The 20,759-nt window shown below is 42.7% G+C and overlaps 1 protein-coding gene across 10 annotated transcripts in view; it reads right to left on the reverse strand.

Annotated features, from left to right (window-relative positions):
* rbm19 (RNA binding motif protein 19) overlaps positions 1-20,759 on the reverse strand; it is a 308,924-nt gene that overhangs the window by 233,278 nt on the left and 54,887 nt on the right. For all 10 annotated transcript variants that reach the window (XR_010977276.1, XR_010977275.1, XR_010977274.1 and 7 more), the window contains exons 17-18: positions 19,992-20,125; positions 3,069-3,129 (exon numbers count right to left, since the gene is read on the reverse strand). Coding sequence is in view for 5 of the 10 variants with exons in the window: in XM_068055148.1 (XP_067911249.1) it covers positions 3,069-3,129; positions 19,992-20,125 (195 nt within the window). In the remaining 5 variants the exon portion in view is untranslated. The remainder of the gene's footprint in view (positions 1-3,068; positions 3,130-19,991; positions 20,126-20,759) is intronic.

Raw genomic sequence — 20,759 nt, forward strand, 5'->3', positions numbered from 1 at the left:
TTCAAGAGGAAGTTGGATGGGCACCTGAGAGAAATAGACTTGCAGGGCTACAAGGATTGAGCCAGGAAGCGGGACTGACTGCATAGCTCCGTGGAGAGCCGGCATGGGCTTGATGGACAGAATGGCCTCCTTCTGTGCTGTCAGTAAATGACTCTGATTCTCTCCCGCCACCCCCCCACTCCATCTCCCTCTCCCCACCCCCTCAACCCGTCTCCCCGTTTTTTGCTCGTGCTTGAAGAAATCAATTTTGTACAAAATACTGTATGAACATACATTCCAACACTTGCACCCTGAATCTTAATCTGCTTTCTGCCAGCATTGAAAGCAAAACAGTATTTATAGCTGCAAAATTTCAGAATGTAACATTAGACAGTGTAAATATATCTTGTGCTTCAAAAACCGGTACTCAAGAATTATGTTTAACTGATCTTGAATGTAAATTCATGGACTTTTCAAGCATTACAGGGATAATGAAGCTAAGTTTTCACTAGTTCTGTAAGTAGAACAAGAAGGTTTTTTTAAATCCATACTTCTATTAGATAAATAATTGGAGTATAATTTTTATCTCACCATTACAAATACTTCAAAAGCTCAATGAGAGAGGCAAAGAGAGAGTATAAGAGATCAGCAACTAACATGATTTTTGTATCATCGTTAGCCACGGGTGAGGTACCGGAAGACAGGAGGATAGCTAATGTTGTGCCTTTATTTAAGAAGGGCAGCAGGGATAAGCCAGGGAACTACAGCCTTACATCAGTGGTGGGAAAGTTATTGGAAGGGATTCTGAGAGACAGGATTTATACGCATTTGGAAAGGCATGGTCTGATTAATCAGAATGGCTTTGTGCGTGGGAAATCATGTCTCACGAATTTGATTAAGTTTTCGAGGAGCTGACCAAGAGGATTGACGCAGTCAGGGTGATGGACGTTGTCCGCATGCATTTTAGCAAGGCTTTTGACAAGGTCCCGCATGGCAGGCTGGTCCAGAAGGTTCGAACACATGGGATCCAGGGTGAACTAGCCAATTGGATACAAAATTGGCTTGGTGATAGGAGGCAGAGGGTGATCATGGAGGGTTGTTTTTCAGATTGGAGGCCGGTGACCAGTGGTGTGCCGCAGGGATCGGTGCTGGGCCCTCTGTTCTTTGTCATTTATATTAATGACTTGGATGTGAATGTAGGGGGCATGATTAGTAAGTCTGCAGATGACACCAAAATTGGTGGTATAGTGGACAGTGAAGGTGGTTGTCTAAGGTTACAACAGGATATAGATAAACTGCGAAAGTGGGCAAGGGATTGGCAAATGGAATTTAACGCAGACAAGTGCGAAGTGATGCATTTTGGGAAGTTAAACCAGGGCAGGACATATACAGTGAATGGCAGGGCCCTGGGCACTGTTCTTGAGCAGAGACCTTGGGGTGCAAGTACATAGTTCCCTGAAAGTGGCAACACAGGTAGACAGGGTGGTGAAGAAGGCATATGGCATGCTTCCCTTCATCGGCTGAGGCACTGAGTACAAGAGTTGGGACGTCATGTTACAGTTGTACATAACGTTGGTTAGGCTGCATTTGGAGTACTGTGTGCAGTTCTGGTCGCCGCACTACAGGAAAGATGTGATTAAGCTAGAAAGGGTGCAGAAAAGATTCACAAGGATGTTGCCTGGTTTGGAGGGCTTGAGTTATAAAGACAGATTGGATAGGCTGGGTCTGTTTTCCCTGGAGCGAAGGAGATTGAGAGGGGACATGATAGAGGTATATAAAATTATGAGAGGCATAGATAGGGTAGATAGCCAGAGTCTGTTTCCCATGGTAGGGGTGACTAAAACTAGAGGGCAGAGATTTAAGGTGAGAGGGAGGAGGTTTAAAGGGGATCAAAGGGGTAAATTTTTCACACAAAGAATAGTGGGTATCTGGAATAAGCTGCCAGAGGAGGTGGTGGAGGCAGGAACAGTAGCAACATTTAAGAGGCATCTGGACAGGTACTTGAATGAGCAAGGCATAGAGGGATATGGAATTAATGCAGGTAGGTGGGATTAGTATAGATAGGCATTATGGTCGGCATGGACGCGGTAGTCCGATAGGCCTGTTTCTATGCTGTACGACTCTATGACTCAAAGTCTTTTATGGTATAGACACGGACAGGATAAAAATTGATCAAGAGGAGGTATTAGAAAGGCTCGCTGTTCTTAAAGTGGATAAGTCACCAGGACCAGATGGGATGCACCCGAGGATACTCAGGGCAGCAAGGCAGGAAATTGTGGAGGCACTGGCCATAATTTTGCAACTGTCCTGAGACACTGGGGTGGTGCCAGAGGACTGGTGAATTGCAAAGTTACACCTTTGTTCAAAAAAGGGTGCAAGGATAAACCCAGCAACTACAGGCCAATCAGTTGTCAGCCGTGGCTCAGTTGTTAGCAAACTTGTCCCCGAGTCACAAGGTTCCGGGTTCAAGTTCCCACTCGAGGGCTTCAGCACAAAAATCAAGGTTGACACGCCAGTGCAGTATTGAGGGAGTTTTGCATGGTTGGAGGTGCTGTCCTGTGGAGGAGACATTAAACCAAGGCTCCATTTGCTGCTCGGGTAGATGTAAACGATCCCATTACACTATTTTGAAGATGAGCAGGGGAGTTATCCCCAGTGGCCTGGCCAATATTTATCCCTCAATCAACATCACAAGAAGAGATTATCTGGTCATTATCACATTGCTATTTGTGAGAGTTTGTTGTGCACATGTTGGCTGCTGCATTTCTTGCATTACAACAGTGACGACACTTCATTTCCTGTAAAGCGCTTTGAGACATCCGGTGGTCATGAAAAGCGCTATATAAATGCAAGTCTTTTTCTTTCATTGGTGCTTTTCAAGTAAAGCGACCTTCCACATTGAGATGATTTTAAAAAAGTGTTTGGCATGGAGTACCTCAATTCATATTAGAAGTCATAAGCATTACATGAAACCAACTAGACAAAGATACTAGATCAGACAGCATTAAAAATGAAAAATTATTCATCAAACTCTGAAGTTTGAGAGCAAGTTAATACACCGAAAAGTGAAATGCACAAGAAATCTTCACCTGTCCTGTCCTTCTTCTTTGATATACTACAATTTTTCAATGATCCACACTTGCCAAATGCCTACAAAAGGAAAAGTGAACAATGATGAACACTACTTAAAATGATAAAATTACATAAAATTTAGAGAAATTGGAAAAAAAATTCTATTGATGCAAACACGCATATAAAGAAGCTTACTGTAAGTGGAAATGTTCACTTCCTTATTCAAGGAAGGATGTGCTTGCCCTAGAGGGAATGCAATGAAGGTTCACTGGACTGGCTCCTGGGATAAGAGGATTGTCCTATGAGGAGAGATTGAGTAGACTAGGCCTTTATTCCTTGGAGTTTAGAATAAGAGGTTATTTAATTGAAACATATAAAATTCTTAAGGGGCTTGACAGCATAGATGCTGAGAAAATCTTTACCCTGACTGGGGAATCTAGAACACAGGGTCAGTCTCAGAATAAGGAGTTGGCGATTTAGGACTGAGATGAAGAGAAACTTTTCCACTCAAAGGGCTGTGAGAGAGAACCTAGAGAACCATGGATGCTCAGTCCTTGAATATATTGAAGATAGAGGTCAACAAAATTTGGGTACCAAGGGATATGGGGATAGTATGGGAAGGTGGAGTTGAGGTAAAAGATCAGCCGTAATCTTATTGAATGGCGGAGCAGGCTCAACGGACAAAATGGCCTTCTTCTTCCCCTATTTTTGTTCCTTTTATGTTCGCATGTGTACTCAGCTATAGTATGAAGCAAATTTTTAGCGAGCTAAAGTAAAGCAACCAGGCAAAGTAATCTACATCAATATGTTTAATTCCCCATCATTTTTTTCTTGCTGCATCTAGTTCTTTGTGGCCTTTTGCAGCTTACTTATTCTACTGATATGTTTCTCATCGCTGCCAAGGTATATTTTATTCTGAGGATTCATTCATTTTGGTGATTGAAAAGGAATTGCAACTATGTTTCAAACAAAAAGCCTCAATACCAACTGGTTGGGGCAGTTTACCAAATACATTTGGGTCAATATTTTTGTTCCGCTGTTTAGGAACATGCAAGAACCTCCCACATTTTGGACACAGCCAGTGTACCAAACAAAAGCAGCAAGTTAGATACAGGGTAAAGTTCTTCCACACAGTTCAAACAGTGGATCTCAGCTAAAACCATGAAAGAGCACCTATAGCACTGACACCTCCATTTTGCTGGCCTTTCTAGTGACACTGACAATTCTAAGCTGTGATCTTGGGTGAAGGTGTCTGAAATTAATTTCAATCAACACCCTTCCTGTCAGCTGTGACTCTTATCCAGCAGTTTGGACTAAATCCAAAAGCTGATCCCACTGATGAGAGGTCAGAATCCTTACACACTGTGCCTTCTGAGTGTCCAAGGTGTGGTAGTGGAAAACAAGTAACTTTTAAGATTCCACAAATTATACCACTATTTAAAACACCTTTCTTCAGAAAAACTTAAATATAAACTCAAGAATGCTTTAGGAACCTAAATATTGAAGTCAGCTCAATAAGAGACTGTTCTAAAATAAAAAAGCTTTCTCGTTTGCAAATGTCATTAATGCTGATTTTAAATTGCATCAATTGCATCAATTCCATTTTCATGAAGATGTGAGTAGACTAGGCATACTGCTGTCAAACAGAGCGGCAGAACTTCGAGCATTCAAACAAATGCACAAAGCTCTACTCTCTGACATCCAGTTGCCAGACAATTTTTTCGTTTAGAACATATTTCTGGTAATTTGTATATACAGCAGAAGCAACAATGTGTGGAAAATAAAAGTCAAATACACATGGCAAAATTATGATTTACAACAATAATGATGAAAGATCATATAAACTAAGATGAGAAGTACAGGGCTGTGCTGAGGAGAATCACAGGACATGTATTAAGGCCTGTAGAAAGGGTGGCCGAGACCAGGCATGACCTATAGAATTTACATTACATTAACATTACAAAAGATCTTAAAACAAGATTTTCAAGACTCAATCTAGCAAAAGGGAATAGCTGTTTGAGACAGACGACTGAACATTACTTCTGCAGGAAGACAGAAGTCACAGGAAAATGAGAAATGAATAAGAGGTAGGATAGGAAGGGTTACAGGAGGAAATAGAAGTAGATTGACCAGTGAAATTTTTAATGAAAGAAAGTTAAAATGTGAATGGCAGTGCAGAAAACCAGAGTTTGCTTTATTTATCTTCCATAAGTTATATCTATACTGCAGATGCCATGCATTATCCATGCTACCTTATTCAGGTCTATGACTGGTGCTTTGTATTTCAACATTGGCCCAGGATTTCCTAGAGTCTTGTCCCACTAGAATGGCACATGTTTTAGTTTAGAGATACAGCACTGAAACAGGCCCTTCGGGCCCACCGAGTCTGTGCCGACCATCAACCACCCATTTTATACTAATCCTACACTAATCCCATATTCCTACCACATCCCCACCTGTCCCTACATTTCCCTACCATCTACCTATACTAGTGGCAATTTATAATGGCCAATTTACCTACCAACCTGCAAGTCTTTTGGCTTGTGGGAGGAAACCGGAGCACCCGGAGAAAACCCACGCAGACACAGGGAGAACTTGCAAACTCCACACAGGCAGTACCCAGAATTGAACCCGGGTCGCTGGAACTGTGAGGCTGCGGTGCTAACCACTGCGCCACTGTGCATGACAACATCTAGGATGTTGGTTCGTTTTAGACCAATAAAGTCCCAGGAAACTATGAATAAGTGAGGTGCGCTGTCATTTAAACTGCACTTTAATTTCCTTGAATACCAATACCTTCATCGAAGCGATGCAAAATTGATCAAAGCTCTGCTGCCCACTCAAGTCAATGGTGACTGAAAATTGGATTTATGCCACCTTTCTTGTAGCAGCCACCTAGACTGAAAAATGTACACTGATCAAGGAAATTCCGGCTCTTATTTTTTCTCATTGTTTTTCTTAGACTTCAGTAAAGGTGTTGTGGCTACAGGGCTTGTTTGTATGTAAAAGAACCACTATCCAGCACTCTTAGATTAATTTAGTTAAAAGAAAACACTCTCTACCTCTCTGTCTTTGCAAACTACCGCTCAATTTCCAAACTCCTTTTCCTCTCCAAAGTCTGTGACCATGTTTTTGCCATCTAACTCCATACCCTCCTTTCCAGCAACCCCAGAGTTGAACAACTCCAATCAAGTTTCTACCCTTGCCACTGCACTGAAACAGCCTTTTCCAAAGTCACAATTACATCCTATGTCACTGTGACAAAGATAAACAATCTTTGACTTGTCTGCAGCCTTTGATACAGTTGATCATACCATCTTCCTCAAACACATCTCCACTGGCATCCAGCTGGGTGGCACTGCATCTTATGGTTTCATTCTCATCTATCCAGCTGTAGCCAGAGAATCACCTGCAATGGCTTTGCTTCCCACTCCTGCATCCTTACCTCAGAAGTACACCAATGATTTATCCTTGGCCCCTCGTATTTCCCATCCAAATGCTCTCGCTCGGCGACATTACTGAAAACACATCAGGTTCCACATGTACACTGATGACACCCAGCTAAACCTCACCACCACATAGCTCGACCCCTCCACCATCTCTGGTTTATCAATCACACTGCTTGTTCGGCAGCCAGTACTGGATGAGCAAGAATATCCTCCAACTAAATATTGAGAAGATTGAAAACATTGCCTTCAATCTTTGTCACAAACTCTGTTCCCTAGCCACCACTTGCAACCCTTTCCCTGATCATGGTCTGAGGCTGAACTAGGCTGTTTGCAATCTTCGTGTCCTATTTGACCAAGATGAGCTTCCAACCCCATATCCACTCCATCAATAAGACCACCTACTTCTAGCTCTGCAACATCACCCACTTCAGCTCTGCCTCAGTTCATTTGCTGCTAAAGCACTCGTTCCTATCAGTTACCTCTCGACTCAACTATTCCGATGATCTCCTGGCCCGCCTCCCATTATGCACCCTTCATAAACTTGAGCTCACCCAAAACTCTGCTGCCCTTATCCTAACTCGCACCAAGTCCTGTGCATCCACTACCCATGTGCTTGCTAACCTACTTTGGCTCCTGATCCAGCAACGTCTCATTTTTAAACTTCTCATCTGGGTTTTGAAATCCCTCCCTAGCTCTGTAAACTACTCCAGCATGACAAGTCTCCAAGATATTCTGTGCTCTTATGCAGCCTTGATTTTCTTTGCTCCTCCACTGACAGCCGTTTTTTCAGTTGCCTAGGTCTAAAGCTCTGGAACGCTCTCCCCTAGCCTCTCCGACTCTTTCTCTTCCTTTAGAATGATTCTTAAAACCTACCTCCACTTGTCCTAATATCTCATGTGGCCCAGTGTCATGTTTAAGAATCATTCCTATAATGCACCTTCGGGTATTTTACTACATTAAAGGCACTACAATAAACGCAAGTTGTTGCAATCATTGCACTTTGTTCTCAGCCTGGCTTCCACCAATTGCATTGTCCATGTAAAACCCTAATCTGTATCAAACTAATTAGGCGTTTATTTTTAAAATCTAGTAATGTGGGTGTGCCTGCAGAGCTTATAGGTTGGATTCATCTCTAACTGTGCAAGAATTACTGAAATTTATCCTTTTAATTTGTGCACTGTATGGCCAAAGCATCAACAGGAAAGCTGGTGTGTTTGAAAATTTTAGCAAAGTCAAAATACTTCACAAATGTTATTTGTATATGTTAATACTGAGAAATCATTGTAGATGCCATGCTAAATAGTTAATAAAAATAAACGGAACAAAGAGGCAGGGTGATGCTGAGAATTACATCTAAAAATGGTTGCTTAATTGAACAAGGCTTGTCAAGTTGATTTAGTAGGGGGGATGGCTGATCTGGTCAAACATAGAACATTCAGAGTTCCATGGCAGTAAGAATAAGGGACAGTACTTGGAGGATTCTAACCATTTAAACATCTTGTACTGTGTTGTTATTTTATTCTATCAGCAAAACCTTAGGAGAAATGCATACAAATTATCACTGAATTTTTGGTTTTTTTGATAATTTCATTAGTGTATACATTGCATTTGTTAAAATATTTAGAAGTTTTACTTTCAAATTGAGCCACCCAAGTCTCTACCATATCTTCCTATGTGAAAGAAAAGTAAGACTGAGTTGCATTTAAGTAGCACCTTTCATAACCTCAGGATTTCCTAAAGTGTTTTACAACCAATTAAGTACTTTTGCAACGTATCACTGTTGCAATGTAGAAATTTGTGCACAGTAAGGTCTCACAAAGAGCAATGTGATAATGACCATACAATCTGCTTCAGTAATATTGGTCAGGACACCTGACCTTCAAAATATTGTCATGGGATCTTTTACATCCAGCTTTGGGGGTGAGGCGAGCGTGAGAAGGTGGGAAAAAGCGATGGGGCCTTGGGGACTTGGTTTAATGGCACCTCCAATAGTGCATCATTCATTCAGTTCTGGACCGGAGTGTCAGCCTAGATTTTGAGCTCAAGGGAAATTATACAATGGAAGCATAGGAGTATTAGAGAGGGGTGGCAATGGAGTACCATGCATGCCTGGTTAGTACCTCTGCCTTTTTACAATTCAAAATAATCAAAGTGTAGGAGAAAGAGACATAGAAAAACACATATTTTAGCCATCACATCCACGTGAGAAACAACAGAACAGAATCTTAAATATCTCATTTTCTGCTTTGATGTTTGATCTTTTAAAAGTTCTCCAAGTAAATTAGCAATGTCAAATGTAAATAAAGATTATCGCTTCGTCGTTTCTGCTCAAGAAAACTTTCTTATGCACAATATTTCGGGCACACTTCTATTTCTGCCGTACTTAAATATTTCACTTAGTGTTACTTATCGCCTTTCTAAAATAAATTATATTTCTGCCTCATCACATTATTTTGGTATTGCATAATTACACCACAAAACATCAAAAAGCTATTATTTTCTTACTGGCTATTCAATTATACACAACATACTTCCTCAACAGACTTGTCCTAGTAGCCTGACTGCTCAGAATATGTTAGGTTTGCAAAGAAAGCAGAGCTGAAACAAGTTACTTTAGCATAAAAATCGATATTATGCTTTATGCATTCATAGCACACTTTCTGATGTATGTGGACTTTCCTACATTAATGGTGATTTATATAAATACAAGATGTTTTTGTTGCTGTTCCATTTGGTGACTCAGCTTAGATCTGAAATTCATCAACTGAGTGTAAGCAACTGAGATAAAACATTAATTGACGGAAGGTGAATTAATTGAAAATACATTATTAATTTCTCAGTGAAAACAAAATTGACGATCAAAACTTCCCTCTTTTTATGCAAGTGAGGAAGCAATTTTATTATTTTTAAAGAATAATCTTTATTGAGAGTACAGCGAGACCAGCGGCAGGATAAAGGAGCAGGCCTGAGAGGGAGCACAGTGAGACCAGTGGCAGGATAAAGGAGCAGGCTTGGCAGGGAGCACAGCAAGACCTGCAGCAGGATAAAGGAGCAGAGCCAAGAGTGAGGTGCCAACAGACTGCGTTCTAGGGTAAATCACAGTGTGACATCACAGGGTAGATGTTAAGTGATTGGTGAGTATTTTTCTCTTTTCTCTCTAAACTAGGGTATTGGTTCAAATTAGGAGCAATCGGGTAGTGTAACAGTAAGTGTTGTAGTAAGAGTATAAGCACAGAGCAGGAGTAGAGATATTAATTAAAATTGTTAGTTTAAACAGGTTTAAACAGTTTAAAACTAAATAGATTGTTTAAAAAGGGAATAGATTTTTTTTAGATCGTGGATGGGCAGCTGCGACCTGTTGCTTGCTAAATTCTTGCGCCATGGGGGAACTTCAGGACACTTGATGTGTCTTAGGCGACCACGTATAGAAAGTTACAGTTATACAGCACAGTAACAGGCCCTTCGGCCCATCGCGTCAGTGACGGCCATCGAGCACCTCATTCTAACCCCATTTCCCAGCACTTGGCCCGTAGCCTTGTACACTATGGTGTTTCAAGTGCTCATCTAAATACTACTTAAATGTTGTGAGGATTCCTATCTCTACCACCCCTTCATGCAGTGTGTTCCAGATTCCAACCACCCTCTGGGTGAAATTTATTTTCCTCAAATCCCCTCTAACCCTCCTGCCCCTTAACTTAAATCTATGCCCCCTGGTTATTGACACCTCTGCTAAGAGAAAATGTTTCTTCCTATCTACCCTATATATGCACCTCATAATTTTGTCTACCTCAATCAGGTCTCCCATCAGCCTCCTCTGCTCTAAGGAAAATAAACCTCAGTCTATCCAGTCTCTCTTCATAGCTGAAATGCTCCAGCCTAGGCAACATCCTGGTGAATCTCCTCTGCATCCTCTTCAGTGCAATCACATCCTTCCTATAGTGTGGCGACCAGAACTGTACACAGTACTCCAGCTGTGGCCGAACTAGCGTTTTATATAGCTCCATCAAAACCTCCCTGCTCTTATATTCTATGCCTCGGCTAATAAAGGCAAGTATCTCATATGCCTTCCTAACCACCATATCTACCTGTGCTGCTGCCTTCAGTGATCTATGGACAAGTACACCAAGATCCCTCTGTACTTTCTAGCGTCCTACCACCCATTGTATATTCCCTTGCCTTGTTAGTCCTCCCAAAATGCATCGCCTCACACTTCTCAGGATTAAATTCCATTTGCCACTGCTCTGCCCATCTTACCAGCCCACCTGTATCGTCCTGTAATCAAAGGCTTTCCTCCTCACTATCTACGACACCAATTTTCGTGTTATCTGCGAACTTACTGATCATACCTCCTATATTCACGTCTAAATCATTAATATAGACCACAAACAGCAAGGGTCCCAGGACCGATCGCTGCAGTACACCACTGGTCACAGGCTTCTAATCACAAAAACAACCCTCGACAATCACCTTCTGCCTCTTGCCACTAACCCAATTTTGGATCTAATTTGCCAAATTGCCCTGGATCCTATGGGCTCTTACCTTCCTAACCAATCTCCCATGCGGGACCTTATCAAAGGCTTTATTGAAGTCCATGTAGACTACATAAACTGCTTTACTCTCATCTACACATCTGGTTACCTCCTCGAACAATTCAATCAAGTTTGTTAGACATGACATCCCCTTGACAAAGCCATGCTGACTTTTCTTGATTAATCCCTGCCTCTCCAAGTGGAGATTAATCTTATCACTCAGAATTTTTTTCAATGTTAGACTCACTGGCCTGTAATTACCTGGTTTATCCCTGCTACCCTTCTTGAATAATGGTACCACATTCGCTGTCCGCCAGTCCTCTGGCACCTCTCCTGTGGTCGGAGAGGATTTGAAAATGTGTGTTAGAGCCCCTGCTATCTCCTCCCTTGCCTCACATAACAGCCTGGGATACATCTTATCTGGGCCTCGAAATTTATCCACTTTTAAGCCCGCTTAAGCCCCTAATACCTTCTCCTTTTCAAGACTAATTTGTTAGAGTGTATCACAAACCTCCTCCCTGATCTCTACACTTACATTGTCCTTCTCCATACTGAACACAGATGTAATCATTTAAAACCTCACCTACGTCTTCCGGCTCCACACGCAAATTGCCACTTTGGTCCTTAATGGGCCCTACTCTTTCCCTGGTTATCCTCTTACCCTTAATATACTTAGAAAATGCCTTGCGATTTTCCATAATCTTGCCCGCCAGTGTTTTTTCATGTCCCCTCTTCGCTCTCCTAATTACTTTAAGTGCCCCCCTACACTTTCTATACACTAGGACCTCCGCTGTTTTCAGCCCTCTGAGTCTGCCATAAGCCTCCTTTTTTTTCCTTATCCAATCCTCTATATCTCTTGACATCCAGGGTTCCCTGGACTTATTGGTGCTACCCTTCACCTTTATGGGAATATGATGGCCCTGAACACACACTATTTCCTTTTTGAATGGCTCGCACTGGTCTGATGTAGACTTTCCTACAAATAGCTGCTCCCGGTCCACTTTGGCCAGATCCTACTGCATCATATTGAAATCGACCTTCCCCCAATTCAGTACCTTTACATCCGGTCCATCTTCGTCCTTTCCCATAATTACCTTAAATCTTACAGAATTATGGTCACAATCCCCGAAATGCTCCCCCACTGACACTTCTACCACTTGTCCGGCCTCATTCCCTAGGATTAGGTCCAGTAACGTCCCTTCTCTTCTAGGACTTTCTACGTGCTGCCTCAAAAAGGTCTCCTCTGTGCACTTTGAGAATTCTGTCCCCTTTAAGCCTTCTGCACTAAGACTATCCCAGTTAATATTGGGGAAGTTGAAATTGCCTACTATTATTACCCTACTATTTTTACACCTCTGAGATTTGCCTGCATATCTGCTCCTCTATCTCTCTCTGATTATTTGGAGGCCTGTAGTACACTCCAGGCCAAGTGATTGCTGCCTTTTTGTTTTTAAGTTCTACCCATATGGCCTTATTTGAGGAACCTTCTAAGATATCATTCCTCCTTACTGCAGTAATTGACTCCTTGATCAACAGTGCAATGCCACCTCCTCTCTTACATACCCCGCCCCCCCACCCCCAGTCACGCCTGAAGATTCGAAATCCTGGAATATTGAGCTGCTAGTCCTGCCCTTCTCTCATCATGTCTCTGTGAGAGCAATATCATCATATTCCCATGTGCTAATCAATGCCCTCAATTCAGTTCTGAAGAAGGGTCACTGACCTGAAACGTTAACTCTGCTTCTCTCTCCACAGATGCTGCCAGACTTGCTGAGTATTCCAGCATTTCTTGTTTTTATCCCTCAATTCATCTGCCTCACTTGTAAGACTCCTTGCGTTAAAATAGATGCAATCCAGCCTTGCATTATTCGCTTGTGCCTTAACAGGTCTATATTTGCTCTGCCTTCCAGACTGACTTAGTTTCTCTTCTATATTTGGCTGTGCATCACCCCCTACTGTACCTCCACTCTGTATTCCATCCCCTGCCAAATTAGTATAAACCCCCCCACCCCTCCCACCCGCAACAGCATTTGCAAACCTCCCAGCAAGGATGTTAGTCCCGTTCCGATTCAGGTGCAACCCGTCCAACTCGTATAGGTCCCACCTTCACCAGAAACAAACCCAGTGATCCAGAAAACTAAAGCCCTCTGTCCTGCACCATCTCTTCAGCCATGCATTCATCTGCTCTATCCTCCTATTCCTATACTCACGAGCATGTGGCACCAGGAGTAATCCAGAGACTACAACCTTTGAGGTCCTACTTTTTAATCTGCTACCTAGTTCCCTAAATTCTTGGTGCAGGACCTCATCCCTCTTTCTAAATATATCGTTGGTATCAATGTGTACCATGACCTCTGACTGTTCATCCTCCCCCTTCAGAATGTCCTGCAGCCGCTCCATGACATCCTTGACCCGAGCACCAGGGAGGCAACAAACCAGCCTGGAGTCACGTTTGCAGTCACAGAAACTCCTATTTGTATCTCTTACAATAGAATCCCCTTTCACTAAAGCTCTCACACTCTTTCTCCTCCCCTCCTGTGCAGTTGAGCCACCCGTGATGCCACAGACTTGGCTCTTGCTGCATTCCCGAGAAGCTATCTTCCCCCAACAGTATTCAAAGCCGAATATCTGTTCGAGAGGAACATGGACCCAGGGGACTCCTGCACTACCTGCCTGGCGGTCACCCATTCCCTTTCTGCCTGAGCAGTCTTTACCTGCGGTGTGACCACCTCCCTGTACATGCTATCAACTATGATCTCAGCATCACGGATGCTCCACAGTGTCACCAGCCACCGCTCCAGATCCGAAACACGGATTTCGAGTAGCTGCGCCTGGAGACACTTCCTGCACACATGTTCGCCCTGGACACTGGAAGTGGATGGTATGTTGCCTCCCTGGTGCTAGGGTGAAGGATGTCTCAGAGCGGTTACAGGATATTCTGAAGGGGGAGTGTGAGCAGCCAGTGGTCGTGGTACACATTGGTACAAACAACATAGGTGAAAAAAATGAAGTCCTAAAAGCAGAATATAGGGAGCTAGGAAGTAAGTTGAAAAGTAGGACCTCAAAAGGTAGTGATCTCAGGATTACTACCAGTGCCACGTGCAAGTCAGAGTAGAAATAGCAGAATGTATCGGATGAATACGTGGCTCAAGAGATGGTGTAAAGGGGAGGGTTTTAGATTCCTGGGGCATTGGGACCGGTTCTGGGGGAGGTGGGACCAGTACAAACTGGACGGGTTACACCTGGGCAGCACCGGGACTGATGTCCTAGGGGGAGTATTTGCTAGAGTGGTTGGGGAGGGTTTAAACTAAAATGGCAGGGGGAGTTGCATTGCTGGTTAGAGAGAAAATTAACACAATAGTGAGGAAAGATATTAGCTCTGACAATGTGGAATCTGTATGGGTAGAGCTGAGAAACACTAAGGGGCAAAAAACGTTAGTGAGGGCTGTATACAGACCTCCAAACTGTAGTGGTAATGTTGGGAATGGCATTAAACAGGAAATTAGAGATGCATGCGATAAAGGAACATCTTTAATTATGGGTGTCTGTAATTATGGGTGACTTTAATCTGCATATAGATTGGGCAAATCAAATTCGTCACAATACCATAGAGGAGGAATTCCATATACACTCCATAGAGTGGATGGTTTTCTGGACCAATACGTTGAGGAACCAACTAGAGAACAGGCCATCCTAAAATGGGCATTGTGTAATGAGAGAGGAATAATTGACAATCTAGTGATGCGAGACCCCTTGGGGATGAGCGACCATAACATGATAGCATCAAGATGGAGAGTGACGTAGTTGATTCTGAGACAAGTTTCCTGAATTTTAGTAAAGGAAACTACGAAGGTATGAGGCGCGGGTTGGCCATGACAGATTGGGAAACGTTACTTAAAGGGATGACGGTGGATAGGCAATGGCAAATGTTTAAAGAGCGCGTGGATGAACTGCAACAATTGTTTATCCCTGTCTGGCGCAAAAGAAAAACGGGAAAGGTAGCCAAACCATTGCTTACAAGGGAAATTAGAAATAACATTAGATCCAAGGAAGAAGCATATAAATTTGCCAGGAAAAACAACAGACCTGAGGATTGGGAGCAGTTTAGAATTCAGCAAAGGAGGACCAAGGGATTGATTAAAAAGGGGAAAATAGAGTACGAGAGCAAGCTTGCGGGGAACATAAAAGTTTCTATAGGTATGTGAAGAGAAAAAGATTGGTGAAGACAAATGTAGGTCCCTTACAGTCAGAAACAAGGGAATTTATTATGGGGAATAAAGAAATGGCTGACCAACTAAATGCATACTTTGGTTCTGTCTTCACAAGGAGGACACAAATATCATACCAGAAATGTTGGGGAACAGGGTCTTAGTGAGAGAGAGGAACAGAAAGAAATCAGTATTAGTAGAGAAATGGTGTTGGGGAAATTGATGGGATTGAAGGTCGATAAATCTCCAGGGCCTGATGGTATGCATCCCAGACTACTTACGGAAGTGGCCCTGGATGCATTGGTAGTCATCTTCCAAGATTCTATAGACTCTGGAACAGTCAGCCTGACGTCGGTAGTGGGGAAAATTCTAGAGTCCATTATCAAAGATTTTATAGCAGAGCACTTAGAGAACAGTGGTCGAATCGGGCAGAGTCAGCAATCGATTTACGAAAGGGAAATCATGCTTGACAAATCTACTAGAATTCTTTGAGGATGTAACTAGTAGAGTTGATGAAGGGAAGCCAGTGGATGTGGTTTATTTGGACTTTCAGAAGGCTTTCAACAAACTCCCACATAAGAGATTAGCATGTAAAATTGAAGCGCATGGGATTGGGGGTAGTGCATTGCGATGGATAGAAAATTGGTTGGCGGACAAGAAACAAAGAGTAGGGATAAATGGGTCTTTTTCCGAATGGCAGGCAGTGACTAGTGGGGTACTGCAGGGATCTGTGCTGGGACTCCAGCTATTCACAATATACATTAATGATTTAGATAAGGGAACTAAATGTAATATCTCCGAATTTGCAGATGACACAAAACTGGGTGGGAGGGTAAGTTGTGAGGAGGATGCAGAGTGTCTTCAGGGTAATTTGGACAAGTTGAGTGAGTGGGCTAATGCATTGTAGATGCAGTATAATGTGGATAAATGTGAGGCTATCCACTTTGGTAGCAAAAACAGAAAGGCTGATTTATCTGAGCGGCTATAAACTGAGAGAGGGGAATATGCAGCGAGATCTGGGTGTTCTCGTACACCAGTCGCCAAAGGTAAGAGTGCAGGTGCAACAGGCGGTAAAAAAAGGCAAATGGTATGTTGGCCTTCACAGCGAGAGGATTCGAGTACAGAAGCAGGGATGTCTTGCTGCAATTATACAGGGCCTTGGTGAGGCCACCTGGAATAGTGTGTGCACTTTTGGTCTCCTTATCTGAGGAAGGATGTTCCTGCTATAGAGGGAGTGCAGTGAAGGTTTACCAGACTGATTTCTGGGATGGCGGGACTGATGTATGAGGAGAGATTGAGTCGGTAAGGATTATATTCGCTGGAGTTCAGAAGGGTGAGGGGGGAGCTCATAGAAACCTGTAAAATTCTAACAGGACTTGACAGGGTAGATGCCGCAAGAATGTTCCCGATGGTGGGGGAGTCCAGAACCAGAGGTCATAGTCTAAGGATACGGGGTAAACCTTTCAGGACTGAGATGAGGAGCAATTTCTTCACCCAGAGAGTGGTGAACCTGTGGAATTCGCTACCACAGAAAGCAGTTGAGGCCAACACATTGTATGTTTTCAAAAAGGAGTTAGATATAGCTCTTGGGTCTAAAGGGATCAAAGGGTATGGGGCGAAAGCAGCAAGAGGTTGAGTTGAACGATCAGCTATGATCATGATGAATGGTGCAGCAGTCTCGAAGGGCCGAATGGCCTACTCTTGCTGCTATTTTCTATGGTTCTATGTCCCTGACTGCCCACATTGCACAGGAGGAGCACTCCACGTTGCTGAGCTGCCCTGCCATGATTTGCCCTTAATTTACTCCCTTAAATTACTCAAAAATTAGAGATTTACACTAGGGACCTTGATTCCATAAAAACTACTGCTTACTATGTAAAATATTCTTAATAATTACTAGTAATTATTAATAAATTATACTAATTAATAAAAAAACACACTTTAGTAGTACTAACCTTATCACTTTTTTTTTTTAAAAAACAACGTTCTCTCCCCTGATTTTTTTTAAGCTATTCACATGCACTAACAGCTGTTACTTACCCAACCAATCAGCTTACAGATTTCCTGTGATATCACTAAGTCTGTTTTTACCCCTTCTGAAACTCAGTGTGCGGAGACACAGAGAGAGCCTGCCGACTGCCGCCGCTCCGGTCTTCAGGAAGGCAAGAGCCTCGAGCCCCGCTCTCTCTTTATACAGGTCCCGCTCCGGATCCACCTCGTCCCAGGTCCGCCTGCTGCCGCTCCGGTCTTCAGCTCAGGCTCAAGATTTCCGAGCTGGAGGGGCAGCTGGAATCACTGTGGTGCATCAGGGAGCAGGAGAGTTTCCTAGATCGTATATTCCAGGAGATGGTCACCCCAAAGGCAGTAGGAGTTCCAGATAGTCGGTGGGTGGCCATCTGGAAGAATAGGAAGCGGCAAGAAGTGCAGGAGTCTTCGGGATGTGTTTCTCTCAAAGCAGTACTCAGGTTTGGAGTCTGCTGGGAATGACAACACCTGGGAGATGACAGTGTGCTGATAATGTCACTAGATTAGTAATCCCGAGGCCCAGGATAAGCCCTGGGGACACTGGTTCAAACCCCATCATAGCAGCTGGTGGAATTGAAATTGAATTATTTAATAAAAAATCTGGAATTGAAAGCTAGTCTCAGTAATGGTGCCCCGAAACTACCACTGATTGTCATAAAAACCCATCTGGTTCACTAATTTCCTTCCTTTAGGGAAGGAAATCTGCCATCCTTACCTGGTCTGGCCTACATGTGACTCCAGACCCACAGCAATGTGGTTGACTCGTAACTGCCCTCTGAAATGGCCGAGCAAGCCACTCAGGTTAAGGGCAATTAGGAAATAGGAACAAATGCTGGCCTGTCAGCGATGCCCACATCCCACGAAAGAATTTTAAAAAACCATGAAGGGGTGCAGTACAGACCATGGTACCAATGGGCATGGGACTATATAGGAGGAAGCAGAAAAGTGCAGAGCTGCAATTGTCGTAGGTAATTTAATAGAGGTGTACAGGATTATCAAAGTGCTAGATAAACTGTTCCCATTAACTAATGGTACAAGGACTAGAGAACACAGATTGAAGGTTTTGGGCAAGAGATCCAAGGGGAATATGGGAAAGAACTATTTTTGTTTATGCAGCGGGTGGTAATAACCAGGAACTCGCCGCCCACAAGGGTAGTGGAAACGGAGACAATCACTGACTTCAAAAGAAAATTGGATGACCATTTGAAGGAAATAAACTTGCAGGGCTATGGGGATCGAGCGGGGGAGTGGGACTGACTGGATAGCTCAGTGGAGAGCCAGCTTGGACTTGATGGGTTGAATGGCCTCCTTCTGTGCCGTAAATGACTCTATGTTAAAGCTTCCAGAAAGACGTAATTGCACTAAGAGGTTACAAAGGAGATTTATGAGAATGTTGTCTGGACTGGAGAATTTTAGTTGAAGAAAGATTGGATAGACTAGGGTTTTTGTTTTTAAAGAACAGAGGAGGCAGACTGAAAACCTCAACTGAACTGTATAAAATTATGAGGGATCTAGACAGAGTGGATAACCAAGGGGCATAGAGCTGAGTTAAGAGGTAGGAGATTTAGAGGGGATTCGAGGGAAAATCTTTTCACCCAGGTGGTGATCTGGAACTCACTGCCTGAAAGGGTGGTAGAGGCAGAAACCCTCACATTTAAAAAGCACTTGGATATGCGCTTGAAGTGCCGTAACCCTACAGGGCTATGGACTAAGAGCTGGAAAGTGGGATTAGGCGGGATGGCTACTTCGGCTGGCATGACAAGATGGGATAAATGGCAGCATTCCATGCTGTAAATTTCTATGATTTCTATGATGCAGATTATGCCATCTGAAGAGTTTCAAGCTTCACTGACATATTGAACATACCTTTAACAGACATAATATTCCCATGGATAGGTTGAGGTGACCCTACAAACAGCAGAGGAAATCTTCTCTGCTCCAAATTCTATTGATGTTAAATGTTACTGCTTTTGTACAGCCAGTATGAATATTTGACTGAATGGAAAAAGGACGAATATTCTGTAATGTTGTCAGAGAATTATTATGCTCAGCAATTCAATTAACTCAATTTCACTGTCTCCCTATAAGTTGAAGTTCCAATCCAAAGGTTTACCAACACATACCATAAACATCGTAGCAATACTACGAAGTTAGTCAGTTTCCACGCAGTTAAGCAGATACTCAGGACTTAGAAGAATTAATTACCACTTAATGCTCAACTGAGATGGAGAATATTCATTACAAATTGGAAGAAATGTTATTGTTTAAACATCCCAGAATTCCTTCCTTTTCTCCCATCAAGTCTAATACAATGAGAAACCAAGATACATTGGCCCAGAATTTCCACAATGCCATTTATGTTTTCCTGCTGACAGGAACTTACATCCAAATTTCAGAGCTCATTTGCCAACGCTGAAATGTAAAATCAAACTAGATTAACTGTACTGCCACATAATAACAGCAATAACAATGACAATATACTTTGCAGTATAAATAATAGTGAGGCCATCAGCGTTCACCGTTATTAAACTGCAAATTGGGCAATAACTTCCAGAAACTGCACACACAGTGAAACATGGAAATCAGCAGGTTGCTATATGAGTATGCCTTGGACCTCTAGTATCCCGCCAAGAAACTTGGCATTCAAGCACGTGGAACAAGTTCCAGCGCAAAACTCTACTAACACTGGCCTATTAACTCCACCTTTAGGAACCTGAAAGAACACATACCTTCATCAGAGTTTCTTCGGTTGTTAAAAAGTTTAAATTTTTCACAAATAAAGTGCATCCTGGAATACATTCTTCCTCATCCTCACTTGAATCATCTGCTTCATTTTCATCCTTTGCTTGGTTACTTTGATCTTCTATAAAATATAAAAAGCTTATTTTAATGCATTCATTCTTAATTTGGCATTTTCCTATTGCTATCATTCAACACTTACTTCGCCAAAATAACAGTAAATTCAGGATAGACAGATTCAAATCAACTCTTTGTTTTTGTTGATGACATGCTTTGATTAAAGTGTTCATTCGTAAGTATGGAATTGATTGTCTAATTGATTTTTGCACCAGAAGCTCTAGAGCCTACATTCTTGCGCCAAATCTTATTCACCTTAAGTTGTAACAGCGGTGTCCAGCATATGGCCTGCCAAAGGTTTCCATCCAGCCTGCGGGTGCATTTCAGAGATGACAGAGATAAGAAATACCCCATTATCATCTTTCAGACCGGCTTTTTAAAAAATTCGCAAGTCAGTTTCACAGCTGACAGGTGCTGCATGAGAGTGTTAACAGCAGTTTCCCAACTTCTGACATTTGGGTTTATCAAACTTGTTTTTAAAAAGGCCACCAGAAACCCCTGAATCTGCCCGCAGTTCGGAAACTATTGTTCCCGATATCAGTGCCCGTCAGCTGCGAAACTCAGCATGATTTTTAGAAAAAAACTGACCAACCACAAAGCTGATGTGCTGAGCACTCCTGTTCCCTGCAACTGTCGGCACG

This window comes from Heterodontus francisci, chromosome 23 (assembly GCF_036365525.1).
Source record: "Heterodontus francisci isolate sHetFra1 chromosome 23, sHetFra1.hap1, whole genome shotgun sequence".
NCBI classification, from domain to species: Eukaryota; Metazoa; Chordata; class Chondrichthyes; order Heterodontiformes; family Heterodontidae; genus Heterodontus; species Heterodontus francisci.